This window comes from Bradysia coprophila, unplaced genomic scaffold (assembly GCF_014529535.1).
Source record: "Bradysia coprophila strain Holo2 unplaced genomic scaffold, BU_Bcop_v1 contig_350, whole genome shotgun sequence".
Taxonomy (NCBI): domain Eukaryota; kingdom Metazoa; phylum Arthropoda; class Insecta; order Diptera; family Sciaridae; genus Bradysia; species Bradysia coprophila.
In genome coordinates, this window is record NW_023503608.1 from 9,074,840 (window position 1) to 9,095,445 (window position 20,606).

General features: G+C 36.3%; 4 protein-coding genes across 4 annotated transcripts; 2 read left to right on the forward strand and 2 right to left on the reverse strand.

The window, feature by feature from the left end:
• Positions 1–3,326: 3,326 nt before the first annotated feature.
• LOC119080703 (phosphoacetylglucosamine mutase) lies at positions 3,327–11,044 on the reverse strand. Its single transcript, XM_037189162.1, has 7 exons — positions 10,321–11,044; positions 4,690–5,234; positions 4,339–4,624; positions 4,176–4,281; positions 3,945–4,102; positions 3,493–3,862; positions 3,327–3,426 (listed from the first exon to the last, which is right to left on the reverse strand). The coding sequence occupies exons 1-7, from the start codon at positions 10,419–10,421 to the stop codon at positions 3,328–3,330; spliced, it is 1,665 nt and encodes a 554-aa protein (XP_037045057.1). The 5' UTR covers positions 10,422–11,044; the 3' UTR covers position 3,327.
• Positions 11,045–11,976: 932 nt separating this feature from the next.
• Positions 11,977–14,633, forward strand: LOC119080782 (charged multivesicular body protein 6-A). Its single transcript, XM_037189351.1, has 4 exons — positions 11,977–12,205; positions 12,282–12,391; positions 12,452–12,894; positions 14,498–14,633. The coding sequence occupies exons 1-4, from the start codon at positions 12,137–12,139 to the stop codon at positions 14,533–14,535; spliced, it is 660 nt and encodes a 219-aa protein (XP_037045246.1). The 5' UTR covers positions 11,977–12,136; the 3' UTR covers positions 14,536–14,633.
• A 1,541-nt stretch (positions 14,634–16,174) lies between these two features.
• LOC119080737 lies at positions 16,175–17,813 on the forward strand. Its single transcript, XM_037189281.1, has 4 exons — positions 16,175–16,302; positions 16,416–16,528; positions 16,596–16,783; positions 16,852–17,813. The coding sequence occupies exons 1-4, from the start codon at positions 16,271–16,273 to the stop codon at positions 17,710–17,712; spliced, it is 1,194 nt and encodes a 397-aa protein (XP_037045176.1). The 5' UTR covers positions 16,175–16,270; the 3' UTR covers positions 17,713–17,813.
• A 721-nt stretch (positions 17,814–18,534) lies between these two features.
• On the reverse strand, positions 18,535–19,620 carry LOC119080766 (brachyurin-like). Its single transcript, XM_037189330.1, has 3 exons — positions 19,033–19,620; positions 18,836–18,967; positions 18,535–18,767 (listed from the first exon to the last, which is right to left on the reverse strand). The coding sequence occupies exons 1-3, from the start codon at positions 19,565–19,567 to the stop codon at positions 18,613–18,615; spliced, it is 822 nt and encodes a 273-aa protein (XP_037045225.1). The 5' UTR covers positions 19,568–19,620; the 3' UTR covers positions 18,535–18,612.
• Positions 19,621–20,606: the final 986 nt, after the last annotated feature.

A 20,606-nucleotide genomic window follows, 5' to 3' on the forward strand; every position in this document is an offset into this window, starting at 1 on the left:
CACGAATCAAATAATGCAATGACATCGAAATTCAAACTTAATATGACCAACCAGACAACATGCCTCGTGTGTGAGAATAGCCTCGAAAATAGCACATCAACAGTTGAAGAAGCTTCGACTCAGACCCAGACAACTTGTATGCCTGTGAGAATTGCAAGATTAGAGTCCCGTTCAGCACACTAGCTAAAATGCAAAATAATCTGGATGGTTCAATTAAGCCGATTCCACTAATAAGTTAGTAGTAATACGACTAAGGGAACACAAAGTAATCACCATGCCAATGCTGATACGTACGAGTTAGTCGTAACCATAAATCATTTGGGAGAATTCGATTCTGGTCACTATAACTGCACCGTCAAAACCGTCAACGCATTCTAAACATTCGACGATACCAAGGTCTATTCGAGAACCTTCAACCACATCAAACACTGTTGCATGTGGATGCATGTGGTAGCCGTAAGAAAAGGATAAAAAATTTTCTTGGGTCGAATGAAGTAATGAAGGTTGTACACGGAATTGAGTAAATCCATACGTAAAATTGAATACATAAAATGAGAAAGTTTTTTCTAAACAAAAATAAATTGACTAAAAACCAACTTTTCCAAAAAACGTAGTGGATTGAAAAGCTATGATCCTTCTCGATAAAGGGCTCGTATTCTTTCGGAATATCGTACACCAGAATGTATGTAGACGCTTTTTTTTAAACACACAAAAATCCGGTGATTTCTTATCAAAGCAGCTCATAAGTTTGATTTGAGAGTCAGCAGACAATAAGTTTGCTCCTTATTAAAACCTTCTTAAAATCAATAGGGTAACGGCCTTGGTTACAAGTTTTCCTTTGAGATAGTGTTTGAATTTTGGTAATTACTTATATTCCGGAAACTATCGGATTTAAAGACTCGAATTTAACAATTTCCTACGATCTGAAAAGATTTTTCTGATGTGTTGAATTCCTTTTCTAAAATTCGGTCATATTCACCAGAACTAATCAATCCTAATTAACCTGTCATCACCTACAGCTATTCATCTCTTATCGATAACGACGTCAAAAAAAAATGAGAAGCACTGATTAATATGGTCTTTTATATAGCAAAAATTATGTTTAAAAAAATGAGGTATAAGATTTGAAATCAACCGATTAAGAGTGATATCGCCAAGACTTCAGGTGATTGGGGAACAAGCGGTCTCCGATTTTAATGAGTGATAGCTCATTCGATTCGTCATTTAATTCTAGCGAACACGTATCTGCCATTTTTTTTTGAAAAAAAATTTACTTTCTGTGAAAAAGGTTCAAAAGTGAGGACATGTCAGAGGGTAACGAAAACAGTTTTTTGGCAATAACTCAAGAAACAATTATTTTAAATTATTGTAATGATGTACGAATGTCGGCCTTGGAAAGACCTACAGGTAGAGTATACGCACAGCTTGGTGCGAGTATATCCGCGAGAGTTATTACTAATAATATAGTGAATGTTCGGAGAGTCCGCCTTCTCTGCAGCTTCTATGTTCCGCGGAACTGAGTATGGGGTGTTGTAGCTGGCCTCACCCACTATCGTCCCACATATAAATGAAACCAGTACTTTTGTGCTGCAAGCCTACCGAAGTCTTGTAAAAAAAGTTGGTGCCAAAATGCAGATTTTTTCCTTCTTTCTGTGGGCACAACTGCTGGAACAGCGTCTGGAACGCTTCTACGGGAGTAATTTCATATCATCTACTATTCTGTTACCTTATACGCTTCGCTATGTCGCGAACATATATCGTTACAAAATACCCCGTAGCAAATATTGGTCCGGTTGAAAAACTAATTACTGTTCCGGAGTCCTAAGATCATGCGCTATACGCTAACACTTTATTTGACTAAAATCCGCTTAGAAAAATTTAAAAAATTTTCACTCGAATTACTAACACTGGATATGTTGTAACGATCTATGTTCGCGACATAGCGAAGCGTATAAGGAAACAGAATGGTAGATGATATGAAATTATTCCCGTAGAAGCGTTCCAGACGCTGATTCAGCAGTTGGGCGTACAGAAAGAAGGAAAAAATCTGCATTTTGGCACCAACTTTTTTTACAAGACTTCGGTAGGTTTGCAGCACAAAAGTACTGGGTTCATTTATATGTGGGACGATAGTGGGTGAGGCCAGCTACAACACCCCATACTCAGTTCCGCGGAACATCGAAGCTGCAGAGAAGGCGGACTCTCTGATCATTCACTATATTTTTAATAATAAATCTCGCGGATCTACTCGCACCAAGCCGTGCGTATACTTTACCTGTAGGTCTTTCCAAGGCCGACATTCGTACAACATTACAATAATTTAAAATAATTTTTTCTTGAGTTATTGTCGAAAAACTGTTTTCGGTACCCTCTGACATGTGTTCACTTTTGAACACTTTTCACAGAAAGTAATTTTTTTTCGAAAAAGTAAAAGATACGTGTTTCCTAGAATTAAAAGGCGAATCCAACGAGCTATCACTCATTAAAATCGGAGACCGCTTGTTCCCAAAGTTACAAAAATCACCTGAAGTTTTGGCGATATCACTCTTAAAAATACTTTCATTGATGGAAGTAATTTTTTTTTCATTTATTAGATGGAAGTACTAGACTCGATAATAATACTGGTCATATGCTAGCCGTATATTTCAGGTTAATTGGTATGTGTTACATAATGTTACTCAAATTCACTCTCCAGTAATTAATTTGATCCGCAAGACACCGTTAACTCTTGCAATTCTGCATTGACCGGATGAGGATCGGTTTTTCACTTCAGCTACAATTTCGTAATAAAAAAAGGATGGTATACCATGCAGAAAACGAAATATAGATCGAAACTCTCGTTTTTAGTTTAAAGTTTTCCTTTTCTTTAATAATTTATTGGTTTTTAAAGTTTTTGTTAACAATTTAATAAAAAAAACGTTTTTCTTTAGTCAAATGAGCTCATAAATGTACGTCCTGGCAGTTGTAATATTGGTATACTTAAGATAGATAACTCTCTAGTGTGTTTTTTTCTTTATGAAAGTGGTCGTGTGGAATGAACAATCTAAACAAAAACGGAAATTTTAAATTCCCAGCGCTCAATTCAACAAAACATTCGTCCTCGGCATTCCAATTTTCCATTTAGCAACAATTACAGCTCCCGCTCTAACTACAGCATGGCACATTGTGCCCATTTATTATTACTAAATCGATGTAATTGTGAAAGCGAATTCCCTTTAGAGACAACTTATCCATAGATTTAGTTTTTAGATTTAAAAAAAACGGTAACAAATTCAATATAAAGTTCGCTCTAGCGGTCAATATTCTTTAGCAAAAAGTTATGTCCATTTACATATGGGAAAGTGGTGCCAACACCGGTTCTGGTCCAATGCCTCCAGCCATTTTGTATGTGATCAGCGATACTTCAAATGACAGTTTATCGGTGTCCTATATGTTCAGTTACCCCAAATTAGTAATGCAACTCAAAAGGAAAATTTCGAATTCAAAAGTTACCTCTCTTGTGGCCGCTTCAGCATAAATTCGTACAACATCCTCGGTTCCAGACGGTCGAACAAATGATCGCCCTTTCGGATATTTAACAACCAATCGATCGATTTCGTCTTGTAATCCGTCAGGTGTAACACATTTTCGGTCTGCATCCGTCACTTGTATCACATTACGATCGGTGACCAAAATTTTTTGCTGGATGTTTGGAAGGTCGGTGTATGTAGCCAACCAATCCTTGACGTCCCAACCGTTTGTATGTAGAATCGTTTCCACCAGCAACATATCCGATATGGCATCACCAACCGTTTCATTGATCAGATCAATTGTGAGTAACAGTTTTCTGGCGGCCGCAACCTGTTCTTCGTTGAGATCATTGCTGAAGACGAAACAAAAATTGGAAAATTAGATCTCAATCCAGAGATTAGTTCGATTGAATCAATAGTCTGGTTTTGACATACTCAACGTTTTTGGATGCGGCATGAATGGATTTTCTTGCCTTATTACTGAATACGACCGTACCATGACCGTTAGCTTCAAAGTAAATGCCTACGTCGAATTCAGTCGCTTTGTGGTGCAAGTGTTTAACACCCGTAGACGTTGTGGCAACAGGTACTTTCTGAGGATTAAAAATGAAAATCAGGAAGTGAAAACCGAATCACTAACGGTACAAAAGGTACTGTCACACTTACAAGAACGTTTTGAATGTAGTCAGTTGACGCACCATTAGCGTAAGCAGTTTGCACCAATCCAATAGTAACCTCGACACCGCATTTACCGACCAGATCCATTAGATATCTACATGGAACTCGCAAAATTACTATGGACTCACGCTAAAGAAGTTTGAAAACTTACCCAGCTATTAAAGTTGCTATTCTATCACCATCCAGTAAATTGAATTGATTATTGGCATCGGTAAAGAAATAAACGAGTCTGTCAGCATCGCCATCAACCGAACAACAGCGTGTGTTTGGTTCTAATTCCGGTAGACCGATTGGACAACCTTGACGCACTTTCACGTAATCAGCCCCACATTCATGGTTAATTTTGCCCTCTCCTTTGTTAAACACCTCAATACCCAGACTGTTATCCATGAATTTTATAAATCGTAACATCTTTCGAGCTCCAACACCGTTAGCACCTGAGTTTTTGGATGGATTTTGTCAATCTGTTTTCAAGGTTTCCATTTAAAACTATAGAGCTTACCATCGAAAATCAATCGATTCTTGTAGTTTCCTCGTTCAAATTCAGTTCCCCTTAATCGTTTAAAGGACGTCGTCAATTTGTCGTAATATCCTTCCTCAGTAGCTAAACCGTACGCATTGCATGTGTTCGAGCATACAACAAAGTAATGTAACATCGGAGTAGTCACAATACCAAATGATTTGACTCGCCCCTTCAGAGTCAATACTCCATCTTCCACGGCCTTCAGCAAACCAGGACTATGATACCGATTATCCATGCCAACAAATACACAAGACGCGGAACCAATGTCAATTTTCTCGCTCTCAATAATTCGCGAAATTTCATTCTGTAATTCCTGGTCGGTTACATTGACTAAGTCTGTGGCCAATTTTTCCCAGCTCTGATCCAACATTTCACCCATGGGATCGACTAATTTGACGCCATTATCAGGTTCTGGATTATGCGAAGCCGTAATCATTACGCCAATAGTTTGACCAGCTTTCGCTCGGGAACGCAACGTTGCCAGTAGTCCCATACGGTACATTACATAATACAATTTGTCGTTCCTGTAACAATAGGTTTGAGGGATTAGGTGCGAGTCCTGGTTGGGTTTTCTAAAGTTAATGATCATTAAACGAAATTCGTCTGGTCTAACTAGCTTCATTGTAATATTCAACTTGGGACAACTTTGGAACGAGTGTAGGTGAGTCTGAGTTATTGCCTTGAAAATAGTTTGAGGGATTTTTTTGAAAGTGGACCAGGCTCCGTCGGAGCTATTTTTTTGCGACGGTTTGTTCATATGCCCAGATAGCCCTTGGCCCCAATAGTCCAAAACCGCTGTCGTTTAATTTTCATATTTGCGTCTTGGCTGGTGGTGAAGGTGCAAAAGTCGAAAAAAGGGTGTTTTTATACGTGATTTACTGCCGCTACAGACAATGGACACACATGTGTGGCGGCTCGTTGGATAGGTACTGTCCAGGAGAACCGGGGCAAGCATAGATATCTTACATGTTCTGTGCCATTGTTCGAAAATAACAAAAATATTGTGTCAGTCAAAGGCCGTAAATTTTGATGAACTTCAAAAGGTGATATCTCGCACCTGGAGAATGTTTATGGTTAGATCATTGGATGCAGACATCAAAAATAGCATAATTCGTGTATTTTTCGAAAATCAATATTTTGCTTTCGAGTGAAGGAAGACATTTGCTTTATACCCAAAAAAGTATCCTGAAACCTTTCACTTCTATGGCAATTGAGGTATAATTGTAGAGCTGGGTTAAGCCTCTATCAGGGCAACCACTGATCTGTACAACAACAGTCACCAGGTACAAAATATCACCTAATAAAGCTCATCAAAATTTGCGGCCTTTGACTGATACATACTTTTTGTTATTTTTGAATAGTGCTTGAGCACACATTTGATATCTGTCTTTGCCCCGGGTCTCCTGGACAGTACCTATCCAACGAGCCGCCACACATGTGTGTCCATCGTCTGCAGCGGCAGTAAATCACGTATAAAAAACACCCTTTTTCGACTTTTGCACCTTCACCACCAGCCAAGACGCAAACATGAAAATTAAACGACTGCGGTTTTGGACTATTGGGACCAAGGGCTATCTGGGCATATGAACAAACCGTCGCAAAAAATAGCTCCGACGGAGCCTGGTCCACTTTCAAAAAAATCCCTCTTTAATATTAACTGCTTTCCTTCTTCTACAAAAAGATTTCCTTGTATTCTAAGACATTGTTGCTGACACTTCTGAAGCAAGACAGCATAAATTGTATTATACAAATCTAGCAAAATTGCAATTTCTACAACATCAAATAAATCTAAATTAGTTCAAGTATCCTCTTTAAGCACTTTAAATGCAGCTCAAAACTATCTGATTTCTACAGCACGAACATATTTCTATTTCAAATTTTTTCATTTGAATGCAGTTTCTGTTTAGTTCGCATCGATCCAGCATATCTATTCTAAATATAACCCGAACCCCTATGCAAAGCAATTAATTCTTTTATTGAAATAGAAAATAAAATAATGTCAAAGTCACTCTTGTAGTGTAAAGATATCGAGTTTCTGTTTGTATGTGTCGATGTTAAAAATATTTTTTAATTTTTTTATGATCGGAGGATTGTGCATAGTATTCAAAACGAATTAGATTACGTAATAAAGCAGTGACATTATTTGTAGACTGAAGATGATTATCTAAATTATATTATCGATTGACTCAAATAACACAAAGTACTGATCCCATACCCAAATGGAACAGTAGTTTACTCGCTGCACCCTGGAAGCTCGTCTTAAGTCAATGACAATAGCGGTGCTAAAACTCGTTTCCAGGGACCGCGAATTAGTACATTAACACATTCAAAATAATTGCGGTTTGTCAACTTTCGGCACCCTGAACTTTACTTAAATAGTCGTGGAATGCCTCCAAATAAATTTCTAAAAATCTAGAATTCAGTTTTGAAGGAGGCATTCCTCCACTATTTAAGTAAAGTCCCGGTTGTTGAAAGTTGGCAAGCCGCAATTAATTTCAATGTGTTAAGTACCTGCTTCCAAATTTTTATTTTGGCCAGTGGGAAGTTTATAGCCCGAGCCGAATGCAAGGGTTATAATCATACGTGCCAAAATAACAGTTTGGAAGCAGTTACATACTATATTTTATCTGCTAGCGAGAAAAACCACTTTATCTACCTGTAAAACAGATACATAAAGTATATAAAGTCGTATAAAATATACTACGTAATGGTTTGGAGACTTTTATTTTGAAAAGTGCGTGGTTACATCCCTCGCTTTCGGCTCGATCGGCAAACAGCACACTCGTCAAAATAAAAGTCTCACAATCTATTTAACATAATTTCAAAATTTTCCCCATGGTGGTCAACTTTATGAATCCAAAATAATTTACTCAAACGTAATTATAAAGAGGAGGATGTAATGACAATCTACTATTACTTGTCAGCTTAGAAATACTAGCATCGAATTGGATTTGAAATAAAAATTTTGATGTGCACGGGTGAGACACGAACTCACAACCTTCAACTTGCCGGGCTGATGCTCTAACCAATTGAGCTACCGTGGACATTTTTTTTAAAATTTCAAATCCAATTTTGAATCGTTGGTAGAACACATGATGTGCATGTTGTTTCTTAAATGTGTATTTCAATCTCCATTAGATGTGTTAGTTGGTATACATCATATCGATATATTTTCCAGAAACTCTAAACACATATAGAGCATCAGCCCGGCAAGTTGAAGGTTGTGAGTTCGAGTCTCACCCGTGTACATCAAAATTTTTATTTCAAATCCAATTCGATTCTACTATTTCTAAGCTGAAAATTAAAAAGAATTCCTCGCGGAATATAGCGTTTCTCTAGAAAATACTATTACTTGGTCCAAGATGCTAAAGCAAAGAAAAAAATCGAAAGTTCCAACAAATGGCAAGAGGCTGTTGCCAAACAACATTTTAATTTTAATTCTCATAATTTATTAGTTAGAACGACATTGTCTAAAAGTGTTATTTTATATGAACGGAATTTCTAGCAAAGAAATTATTCGCAATGAAAGCAATTAAATGAACCGTCTTAAAATTACATGGAATTGAAATGGTTAAAATAAAATTTCGTTTTATTTTAAAGGTCATCATACCAAAAAGTCTAAATTTAACCAGAGTAAAGTAATAATAGTCTGACTAGTAGGGTTATCTTTTTTTTCGGTTGGAAATTAAGTCACAAATGAGAGTGTGTTGCTCTTCAAGTTGAGTGATTTTTTTTCTCCACATTTTACGTGTGATCTTAGTAATTTCTAAATTGGAATTAAACCGGAAGATGAAAAAGTATATTTGTGACTAGAGTAACATTAATCATTTGCTTGATTGGAATATTTTTTTAAGTCGGCTGCTGTCCTTAATGACGACATTTTTCTGATACATTTATCAGGAAAACATTCATCATATCCTCCAACTAAATAAATTGTTGGTTGAGCAATTATTATTGCATAAATATACATAACAAACAAACATTCATCAGATTTCTTATAGTGAGTAACATGTGGGTAACATATTACACAGCTAAAGTAAAAAATGATGACATCACTAAATGCTGACCGACCCTTTAATTGTTTTAGCGCACAGTAGAGGAATAGGGTGATCAGTTCGACATGAGCATTATTTGATGTGTTGAAATTATCGATTCATTAATGGCAAATTAAGGCTTGTGTTATGCAACGATACGTTCGTGCTGAATTTCTAACAAACAAACCAAATTCTACGAAATCGTTGGAATGTTGCACTGATATGCATATCGCAAACGGGAACCTCTTTTGTGATTTACATTTTCATAAGAAAAACAGCGTTAAATATCACGGATTCCACATAGTTTCAGTGCATTGCGCTACAAGTTGAATATCGAGTTTGTTTAACCTGTTAAAAGTTTTATTATTCAAACTACTACTTCATTTGTTCAAAGATTTTCAGAGATTGATTTCAGAAATCTTTTACTTCATTTCTTTTGAACATAATTTTTGCTGTACAAAACCTCATTAATCAGACCTTGTCGTTTATTATCGCTGTTGTTGTCGATAACAGATGACAGTCGTCTGTAACAGGTTAATTAAGTCTGCTCAACAAATTGTAATCCAATTACCGCGAAATGATTGTTTGATACGCAGAATCATGATAGAAATCTTTCATTGATTTGAAACGGAAACTTGAATTTAAATAATTAATCGACGTACGATATGAGAGGTTGAACAGTCTTAAATAATGCTAGAGTCAATTCTTTCTAAGAATCAACATTACTTATCCTTTTGTGTGTCCGATGAGTCAATTTATTTACCATTGGTAATCTGCTGATTCGGGACAATGATCCGCCACTGGCAAGACATTAATATCAAGCACGACGTTCATACATAAGTGTCGCGCCACCCTACATTATATATAGCGCTATAAATCGACGATATGAAAGAGTCAACAATTTAAATTGATCTCATGCGATTAGCGTTGAGTTCAGTGCCTCTATTCGGTTGCATGAAATATAAAGCCGAAAAATGATAAACTATTTTTTTCCCCATTGAACACCCACAGTCTGCGTATAGCGATGCATATGCTTATCTGTTATTTATTTTCTGTGATTCTTTTCAATAAATTTTTGAATATCAAGGCGGTTAAGCTACTTTGATTTGCTGTTTATATTTTATGAGAATAATTAAATTAATTGCGATAAAAAGTATTACTTTTACCGAAAATCGAAAAGAAGTGTACCTATCTGCGAGTTATATATGTATATAACGTTTACGGTACATGTACTGTACATACAGAAATAGAGCAGAGATAAGAAAATGTATACAAAGAGAATGTCTATAACAAAGTTCGCAGCAAAATATAGCCACCAATTTCATGGAAAAATCGAAAAAGAACAAGCCCATAATAAAATACTTGTTGGTTACTCATCGCTTAATCTTATTCATCTTTTTCGTTGGTGAATTGAAAATATATTTTGTACTTAAATCTTGTCTGTGTGGTTGGACAGCAGGATATTACGGTGCTATTTTCGTGTTTGGAAAGTGAATTTTAGTAAATGGTGTAGACCTATGTCTGCCTATACACAAATAATGTTTAAAAATTTACTGTTCATAAAAAGGCCGTTTACCTTGTCCGAAAACCGGCTGTTCCATACTGAATATCCGTGGTGACATTCTTCGGGTACATTTCTCTTGCGAACGCATACACTGCTCTTAAATTCACTGACATTTTTTCTTCTTTTCTGATAGATCTATTTATTGCTTGAACTAAGTGGTAAAAATAAGATTCACTTTAATCGTCTTTTTGAAGTTTCCTTTTGGAACCACACGTTACACACCGCACACACTATTTATTATGAGATGTCTAAATTAATACTATAAATTTCAACACACACAATTCACTTTGGTTGCGACAGTATCTTGTGTTGAGTGGAACCGAATGACAAAAATAAAAAAAAATCTTTTTTCCACCGAGCCTTGGATACAATGTTATGAATGAGTGTACGGTAAATCAATCCACTTTCCTTTCAAACGATGATTTTTTTTAGTTGGGTGGTTGAATTGAATATCACTTTTAAAGTGTAATGTGTGCAATGGTACAAAAATCAATCACTTAAATTCACGAAAAACAACGCCCACTAGTGCATTGGATGACTTTGAAATGTCTATACGTTTACTAATTACAGCTACTTGAGACTTGCTAAATTATTTTCATTTCTATTTAAAAATTTAATAAAAATACAAATTGAACAATGCCAACAGACCAGAAAGTATCTGCTGTTCAATTCAACGTTCGGTTGAAGTATATAGAGCTTTGCAATGACATATTACACGTCTGCGCGATGAAAGTGTAATATAGAAAGAGCAGACATCTGTGGAGAATATAGTGGGTATAATATGTGTGCCACAGTCGCCACAGTGAATGGGCGAATTGAGAAAGGAAACAAAATTCTGAAACTAAAATAGTGGCGTTAGTTTTCGTATTGGCTGGTAGATATCACTCCTTTAAAATTAAAATTGCGGAAAATTTGATGTACAAATTGCAACATTTCAATGATCAAAACAATGAAACAACGTAATTAATGCTCACTACAGCATACAAGATTTCTCTCAACCAGTTTTAAACTTAGAAAGTGCATTTCTGTCATAGCTAAACGGAATTATTGCCACAAATTTGACCTATAATGAAATGCAATGAATAAACAATTTTCAAAAACGGACTACTGATAGAACAAACACACTCCAAGCAAATGTGATTATAGTTGACAGCTGTCAAATAAAGTACTATTTTGTATAAAATTGTGTTTTACAGTGTTTTCCAATTGTGTGACACACTGTCAAGTATCAGTATAATATTTAGAGTACCATTGCCACTCATGCTTGAAGTGCGTTGATTACACAAATTTATTTTCGCTTTAAGAAAAAGTGCCAACTGATATGACACAGTTATCATTCTATTCGAAATATTATGACTACATTTCGGAATGTACAATTATTGAATAACTTTTAAAGAGAAAGATGTTGCATTCATGGATTGTTTTTATTTTGGAATACTTTTCGCTTTAAATCATGTAATATCCGATGATGTCGGTGAAAATCTTCAACGAAAATATCAAATTTCGAATATTTATCATACAGTTTGTTTAGACACCAGTTGCTTCGCTTACTTTTACTGGTTAATTGAAATTCAAAACACAGAAAATTTAGTTGAGATACTAACGTCGAATGATTTGAACTAAAACTTCATTATACACCCCAAGAGCCCTGCAAGGGAAGCTAATTTTTGAATTTAGTGCCCATTCATATAGTACATTCTACACAACCACTACTGTCATTCATGTTTTGACAAAAACGTCATGTCATATGGTCAGAAAAAAACGCAACCAAAACAAAACAGAGTTTGGATCCAAAATTCAGTAAATTTTAGAAATTTACTTATAGAAAATGGGAGGCCTGTTCAGCAAACAAAAGAAACCCCAGAGTAGGATAACGGAACATGACAAAGCTGTGCTGGTGAGTGCGTTTAACTTGTATTATCTGCGTACATTGATACGATTTACGATGACTGCATTGTTATGAATCATCCCAGCAATTGAAGCAACAACGGGACAAATTGAAACAATACCAAAAACGCATCGAATTGTCATTGGAAAAGGACAGGGAATTAGCGAAAAAATGTCTGGCCACTGGTCGCAAAGAGTAAGTGATTTCGCTGGCTCCCAAAATTGTGTCACTTTTCATGTTTTGCTTTTTCCATAGTCGAGCTCGCATGTTACTACGCAAAAAGAAGTACCAAGAGAAATTGTTGACCAACACCGATTCACAACTGGAAAATTTGGAAAAATTAGCGTCCGACATTGAATTCGCCCAAGTAGAAAGAGAAGTGCTCGACGGGCTAAAGGTCGGAAATACTGCCCTGAAAAAGGTCCATGAAATCCTATCGATTGACGAAATTGAACGGATAATGGACGAGACGAAAGAGGGCGTTGAGAAGCAACAGGAAATCGATTCGATATTGAGCGGAGCATTGACGGAAGATGATGAGGATGCGGTACTAGCTGAATTGGATGAACTTGTGGCATCAGAAGAAGCTGATAAGGAAACAGGCATAGACGAGGAAGTTCCAGTGGATGAGGACTTATCGGAAAAATTGCCGGACGTTCCTACCGATTTGCCAGAGAAACGACGGAAGGCCGAGAAAGGTAAGGCTATATTATATTACATTATGACTTGTCGTGAGGGAAATATTTTCACTTCGACGTTTGAGGGTGGTCGGGACGAATATGAATTTTTAGACAGAGCTCGGTGATTGGGCTAATTTTGCGTGAGATATTTTGTGTTTCTTTCTAAAGAATTGCAAAATATTAGAATAACATTTGCTGGACAGTGAGGGTTGGAACATATAAGTTATCTGTAGTTCTATTTTTCGGTAATTTTTTACTAAATCTTGAACAGTTTTGGGCAGTGCTAAGTGCTGACGCAATTTTTCAGCATTGCTGATTGTTTATGTCATTGTTGTTTATGCGCTGTTGAATTGTTGATTGACGGTACCATAAGGACTTTTTTGAGAATAATAATAATTTCCCACATTTTCTCCAAAATTTTCAAAAAGAAAAATCAGAAAATTTAGAAAAACCTGATAAAATATGGGAAAAATTTGGAAGAAAAAAATCGTAATCAATACGGTCATTAGGGGGGTCCAGAATCGTATGGGAAAATAAAAGTTTCGAGAAAGTTGGCGGACCCCGGGGAAAACGAACCTATATGACCCACTGATAAAAAATATATATGGGGCCGATGCGATCCGAGTTGGTTTATGGGTCGCGCAATGACGAAATATGTGAAAAACCACGAAAATGAGGGTTACTGAAAAATTGAACGTAACTAACAGATGCTGAGGTCACTTCTTAAGGTGAGTTGGATTATTTCACTTCAGAATAATCCAAAGAGACCGATTTAATGATTTGTAAGTGCATTCGCAGCTCCCAAGTCAGTCATAGATTCGTAATCTGTTCACTCAGTCTTTGGGTTCTTCCAAAACATTTATGGGATGTGCATCGGATATATTCATGTCTAACGAGAGCTTATGGCATAAGCTTTCATTGCAAAAAGAAATTTTTTCGAAAACAATTTTTTGAAGCTATATAGAAATCGATTTTGGTGCAAAAATGTCAGGGTCGTGAACTCAGGCAATTTTCAAATGACTGTTACGTCAAGACACCAACTTGAAACTTATTGTGTGTGGGCTCGTTAGAAAGCCACTGTCATTACCTTTACAACGACACCTAACACTTAATTTAAATAGTGACCTCGCCTGACTTTGTATTACTTGGAAATTATATGTCGATTTTTGTCTATATCGATATTGTTAGGTGTGCCCAGACGATATAAAAATTTCAAAAAGTGGAACCAACGCATTTTTGTTGCTTTTGCATCTAATCTAAGTTGTCTGGACCAAAAAAGTTTGATATTGTCGTTAAAAAAAATTTCTCATACAAAGTAATGGAAAAAATGTATGGAAAATTTCAGTGTTTTTTCACACATTTCGTCCTTGAGCGACCCATAAACCAACTCGGATCGCATCGGCCCCATATACAATTTTTATCAGGAGGCCATAAAGGTTTATTTTCCCAGGGGTCCGCCAACTTCCTCGACACTTTTATTTTTTGGACCCCCCTAACGGTCATGGTTCATAATTTTAATACTTTGTATAAAAATGATCTGAGATTGACTGGGATGCACTCTGTCTAGCATGTAATTCACCGATATTCAAAATAATTCAAAATGTTAATTTTTTAATTCCAGAAAAATCATCTGCTAAAAGAATCGCTTTGGAGGCATAATGTGAATTCGAACGGTAACTTTAAGTGTAAATAAACTGAAGTCGATTTTACCAAGCGCTGATAATAACAAAAAAACTCTACTGTTGAACAATGAAAATTTTTTCTAGCTTTTTCTATGATTAAGCCCTCGTGTAAAACGCAAAATAAAATATACCAAAACTTTCAATGTGCAAATCCAGTTTTTTTTTACTTCTTCCATCCTAGCTCTGCTAGAAACGAAACAAAATCTGCTGATCTGACATCAGAAAGTATCAACATTTTTAATTAAAATTGTTGATAGCTTTTCGTTCAAACCGACAAACATTTGAATAACTGCACAAACATTGTGATCAATGCATTACGTTCATTACCAAGATAGGCTACAAGAATTAAAAGCCAATAAATGAGCATGGAGCCTATGCAATTGCGTGGATATAAAAGGCTACCATTACATAATGCATACGAAGACGTACCGATCATATTCATGGAAAAATCCTTTCGAACGTATGTAGCTGTAGACGCTAATTAGGCAGCCTAATAGACATGTAATGTGGAAAGTAGAATTTTCGCCAGATTTGTCCAAGATAATTGAACATATTGAAGGTAAGCATCAAAGTATATAAGCACTGAAGGTAACGCAGACCCTCAACGGATCAGAGAAATTACGGATCCAAACTTTCAGGTGAATTCATTTTCGTATGTTGTCTAACTTAGACTTGTGCAACATGACGGCCCTAAATACTTCCAATTCATCACTAAATACAAATTGACACAATCGAATTTTATATGTGTGCAACATAACGCCGCTAAATCGTTCCACATTCACCACTAGACGCAACTTGACGCAAACGAATTCAATACGTGTGCAACATGACGGAGCTAAAATTCACCTGAAAGTTTGGATCCGTGTGTAACTGCGGATTTGCATTACCTTCAGTGTTTATATACTTTGGTAAGAATAGCAGAGAATGGCAAGAAATACGGACCCCAAGTTTCGGGTGAATATAAGATTTGTTATGTTGCAAACGTGACGTTTAACATAATAATGTTGTTGGAACTGCGTTTTTTAGTATTGAGTTTTGTATGTGCTACAACACAACAAAGTGAATTACACTTGGTTCCAACATTATAAAATTTATATTCACCCAAAAGTGTGTTCTTGCGGATTAGCGTTACCTTCAGTATGTTTATTTACCTTGGATTTATCAGAATTTTAAATTCAAACTGATTTCCAGTTACGAAAAAAGCACTCCGTGATTTAGGTAAACAGAGGCTAACGGGGTGTTTTTTTGTAAGTGGAAACCATACTTCATCATCAATTATTTTCAAATATTTGTCTGACATTATTTCGCGCGCTTTCTCAAAACGTAAGTTACGTTATACATACATCCATGTGATCTTTCCGCATAAAGTTGCTTTGACATTACTTATCTACCCTATATTATATCGATGGTACCAAATACGATGAGAATCTTCAAGTAAAATTTCGTAAACTTTCGAATAAGCCATGATAAGTTCGTCGAGACCAAATTTTCAAACTATTTCGGTTTTACTTTAACGTTTAATGATAAGCAACGTCCAAAAGAAAGTTTCGCACAAAAACGAATGTGAAGTATCCTTTTTGAATTTAGTACATACCTACGACTCATTTTTAGTACGTTCTACACATCAAGATGTAACACCTACTGTCATTCTTGTTTACAAATTCTCTCTTGAATGTCGTACAATCAACAAGTGACAAAATATTATTAAAATCATGGAAAATAAGTTGGATTTGAAAATGATGAGGTGAGTACGCCTTGCTGTTGTTGCAACTAACCTAATTTTTCCTTAACCGACACATAACTCAGAGTCTTTCAATACCTTTCAATCAAATCAAATTCCAATTTTCGTAATTACAGCCCCGAAGAAGTGCTGAATCAAAAGCTGACAGAAAGCGGTGAAATGTTTACTTACGGCACGAAAAAATGCTTTCCAGATGAGACAACCGATGAAGTTGTAAACCGCTTGCAAGGTTTGGCTTAATAAAAAGCTATAAAACGTAACGGTTAAAGTCTAATTTATTGATTCAAATTACCTAGACGATCTGCTCAAGGTGCTCTGTTATGAGCGCGTGGAAAAGAGCAATTCGCGATCTCAGGCTAAATACAATGCAATGACTGGTCTGATTGTGGTTACGCGAAAACTTGGCAAATGGAACACATACGGATATCGATTGAATAATTTGGATTGCTTGAGATACTGCGAAGCGTTATATTTGATTGATACGGTAGGTTCAGTTGTTGGGCCACCACACATTTCTCTGAAGCCTGAAGCTAATGGCGAATTTTATTCCAGAATCGTCTTGAACTGTATTACGATTCGGTTTTGGTGTCGTTAGAACAAGCGTATGTTCTGTTGCTGAACAATCAACACGATGACAAGTCACATGAAAAATACATTATATTCTCCAATCTAACAAAGGCTGGATACATTGTGCAGCCACATCGTGGACATATACAAGAGAGTGTGGGAAGTTCTTGCTGGTCCAGAGAAATCACACCAGCCGACAAATGCGTCTGGCGATGTTTACTTCAGAATGTAGAACAGCCGAGTTCACGTGAAGATATGGATCAAGAATACGACGACCAACTGTACTTGAAAATCCAACAGAACATGAAAACTATTGAAGAGGCGATCAAATGTCAACAATCTCATTCGTTCGTTGATCTGAGCTCAAACAACGAAGCAGATAGCTGGCAGAATGCAATCACAACAGTAAAGGGACGAAATGCATCGAAAAGGAAACGAAAACTTCAAGCAACAACATCGAAGAAAAAAACAAATTTAGGGCACACGACCAACCATTTCCTCGATGTGCTGACACATGAACGGGATGTATGCAATTTTCGGAATATTTTCGACGAAATTCAAGTCATACAATTGGATCAAACGCATTGCGACAACAACGTAGACACAACAATCGAATCTGATGTTGAATTCGATTTTGATTTGTATTTGGCACGGCCCAATTTTAAGCAATCGGATCCTGGCGTTCCGAATTTTCGAATATTAATTTTCAAGTCGAATGAGAAACCGCCGACGCGGAACCTGATTGTGAAAGCTTTTCTGAAACCGACAGTTCGCGCACCTGTGCTCGTTTTCTACATCAATGAATTGATGCGGGTGAGTGCATTCCTTTATCGCATTTCTTTGTAATTTAAATGGATAATCTGGTCATTGTTTAAGTGAAGATGTTTAAATTTCAACGTTTCGTTGAAGATCAATAAAATTGCGTCCACGGATGCTTTGCAACTGTTGCCATTAGTTTCAATCTTTATCGCAATGTGATCATCAACTCTGTTGCTTCTATATATTGTTTCGCGTATCGCCGTTCAATAGAAAATCGTTTAGTTGTACCATTATGCTAAGCTTATAGGAGAACACTAGCTTGTGTCATAGTTTTCGTCGTCTCACTATATTTGAATGTCTTTCAACTTGAATAAAAATTGCCCAAAAAGTTACATTTGATAAAACTCTAAGTGAATCTGTGAGGTATCTTACGGTTCCACCGAGTAAGACTTGGTAGAACTGGTATGTTACACAAGTTTAAAACAGTCTACAAAGCTTTGAAGCTCCTGTAATATTTTAGAAAGGAAAAGAGACTGGCGTTGTAAGTTCTTAGCTTTAGAAGCGGCAAATCCGTCGCGGTATAAGCATTGGATCTGTTTTGTGAAAAGTACCATCCACTGCTTAAAACAAAATCTGTTACTTCATTCCCACTTAACCAACCGTAACATTTTAAGTCAATAGATAGGCTCAGTAGACTGTTTCACCCGGAAAATTAACGTCGAGTTTTCCGGGTGCGCATCGTTCTTCCGACACATTACCTATCTAGGAAAAACTTTGTAGAAAACATTCGGTTTAATCAGTAAACAGGAACATTCGGTTTAATCAGTAAACAGGAACATTTTAGAAGGCACTTCAGACCAAAAATGTTAACATTTCTATCGTACAATCATCGAAATTAAACTTTTCACGTGTTTGACGACCTACAGTTTTATTTGTACAAAAGAAACGTAAAAAGTGTTGAGACCTTGATTCGTGCATATGCAATAATTAACCCGTAATGCCAGTGTTATCTTCAATCCATTTAAGATACGAAGTAATTCTCGAAAATCCTTGCGGCAGCCCCATGTCACAGCCAGCTGCATGGCCAAAGCTGGTAACGCCGATCAGTGTTCGATTATCGCTTTTCAGAACTAGTGGTCCTCCTGAATTGATCCATAAAACGAGAAGTTTATAAAGAGTCCATTCTTATTCAAATAGAAAAATGTCCCACCTGAATCACCATTGCATACACTTTCTCTCTCGTTGCCCTGTGCACAAATCGTTGAGCTGCGTACGACGAACGAATCGTACGATTTTACACATACGGAATTGGAAATGATGTGCATTGGTGCCCATTGTAATTCTTAAAAGTTTACATTTAATTCAGTTTAGAGATTCTAATGAGGTGAGATTTACAGATAAAATTACCGGATGCAACACCTTGAGCTGCAGAAGATTCCAATCCCCAACCGCTAGCAATTACATCTTGTTGTTCAAATAGATCTTCCGTTTTCGGTAGTAGAGCCGGTTGAATTCGATCCGTAAATTCCACTTTTTTCGACAATTTGATCAAACTTACATCGTTGCTTGTAGAGAAAGTAGTGTAGCCGGGATGAACAATTTTTGTGCTTGTAATGTCAATTACACGCCCCGCTTCTGACGGATTGTTGAACGTTTGAGCACCCAAACTAATTTTGAATTGACTGGCAGACAATGCACAATGAGCTGCAGTGATTACCCATTCATTGTTGAGCAGACTTCCTCCACAAACAGCAGATCCTTGAGGTAGTGTAATTTGTAAAAGAGCTTGATGAGGAAATTGTCCTGGCTGCGCTTGAAAGCCATTCACAATGCGTATATTGTCATTTCTGATCGGTAAATCACGAAATGTAGAATAAGATAGTACGCTGGATGTTAAGATTGAAGTTATAGTGAAAACGAATAGTAATTTTAGTAAAGCCATTGCGAATAAGTTGATTAATGGAACCGTTTTCTTTGACTATAACAACTCAATAAGACGTGAGCGCTTTTATTTAGGAAATTTTTGTGTTTTTGATCATTTTCCGATTAAGTGCGTTATCATAAAACAATTGTCGGATTGAAGTGTAGGAAAAATATTGTGACTTGACTTTTAATCAACTTAAATGCTTCATTGTTTAATAACGTGTTCTCTACACACTCTTCGGGTCAATACCAGCAGAGAAAGTCCAAGATTAGATGTAATCTCTAATTGTATCCGGAAACACTACAAAATGTCCGATAACCTTTTTCATTTATTATAGTCAATTATTATTTAATCGTAATAATATTAACAAGTTCAGTTCAAGCGTTAGCTGCTTTACCTTGTATATGCAGTTATAACACCTTACATTTAAATTTTATGAAAACGGGGTTTTTTGTGTTTCATCTGAACAAATTTTTACACAAGAATTCCCAATATTTCATCATGTAAAATATTCAAATATTGAATGTTTAATTTGAAATTCCAATTGACGAATTCAGCAAATTTCAAAACAAAAATATTTTTCTTTCGGAGAATCTAATTTGTAGTGCAAATTTCGCAAACGAAAGACGAATAAGTGAATACAAATTTCTACTGGGGAACTCTTGGAAAAGACATTTATGGCCAATTTTTAGAAATATTTTTTTAAATTATAGAAATTACCAACTAAAATCTACCAAACTACACACACGGAATTTTGAACACCAACACATCTGATAACGAGTAATTTCGCGCCGCGCGAGATTACACATATTATAGTGGAATTTCGCGCCCATACATTTTTCAATGGCTAACTTGATTTAGAGAATTTTCACGAGTACCTGGCCATAAATTGGCGGTAGATTCAGTTGAGTATCAGGCACATAAATTTTGGAGATGCGAATTTTATTCTAACACCCTAGAGCTTTGTATCAGGGATACCGGTATCCTTAGAAAGTGTGGATTTTCCTTTTACAAAACGTTAGGATACCGGTATCCCAACTGAGATACACGTATTATG

Excerpts from the sequence above, each read along its gene's own strand:
- LOC119080703 (XM_037189162.1), bottom strand. The coding sequence starts at position 10,421 with ATGTCAGTGAATTTAAGAGCAGTGTATGCGTTCGCAAGAGAAATGTAC. Across the intron at positions 4,103-4,175 it reads ACTACATTCAAAACGTTCTT|AAAGTACCTGTTGCCACAAC; the intron begins GTAAGTGTGACA and ends TTTAATCCTCAG. Across the intron at positions 3,863-3,944 it reads GCCGCATCCAAAAACGTTGA|CAATGATCTCAACGAAGAAC; the intron begins GTATGTCAAAAC and ends TTTCGTCTTCAG.
- LOC119080782 (XM_037189351.1), top strand. The coding sequence starts at position 12,137 with ATGGGAGGCCTGTTCAGCAAACAAAAGAAACCCCAGAGTAGGATAACG. Across the intron at positions 12,206-12,281 it reads AACATGACAAAGCTGTGCTG|CAATTGAAGCAACAACGGGA; the intron begins GTGAGTGCGTTT and ends GAATCATCCCAG. Across the intron at positions 12,895-14,497 it reads ACGACGGAAGGCCGAGAAAG|AAAAATCATCTGCTAAAAGA; the intron begins GTAAGGCTATAT and ends TTTTAATTCCAG.
- LOC119080737 (XM_037189281.1), top strand. The coding sequence starts at position 16,271 with ATGGAAAATAAGTTGGATTTGAAAATGATGAG. Across the intron at positions 16,303-16,415 it reads TTGGATTTGAAAATGATGAG|CCCCGAAGAAGTGCTGAATC; the intron begins GTGAGTACGCCT and ends TCGTAATTACAG. Across the intron at positions 16,529-16,595 it reads AGTTGTAAACCGCTTGCAAG|ACGATCTGCTCAAGGTGCTC; the intron begins GTTTGGCTTAAT and ends CAAATTACCTAG.
- LOC119080766 (XM_037189330.1), bottom strand. The coding sequence starts at position 19,567 with ATGGCTTTACTAAAATTACTATTCGTTTTCACTATAACTTCAATCTTA. Across the intron at positions 18,968-19,032 it reads AGCTCAAGGTGTTGCATCCG|AATTACAATGGGCACCAATG; the intron begins GTAATTTTATCT and ends TAAACTTTTAAG. Across the intron at positions 18,768-18,835 it reads TGTATGCAATGGTGATTCAG|GAGGACCACTAGTTCTGAAA; the intron begins GTGGGACATTTT and ends GGATCAATTCAG.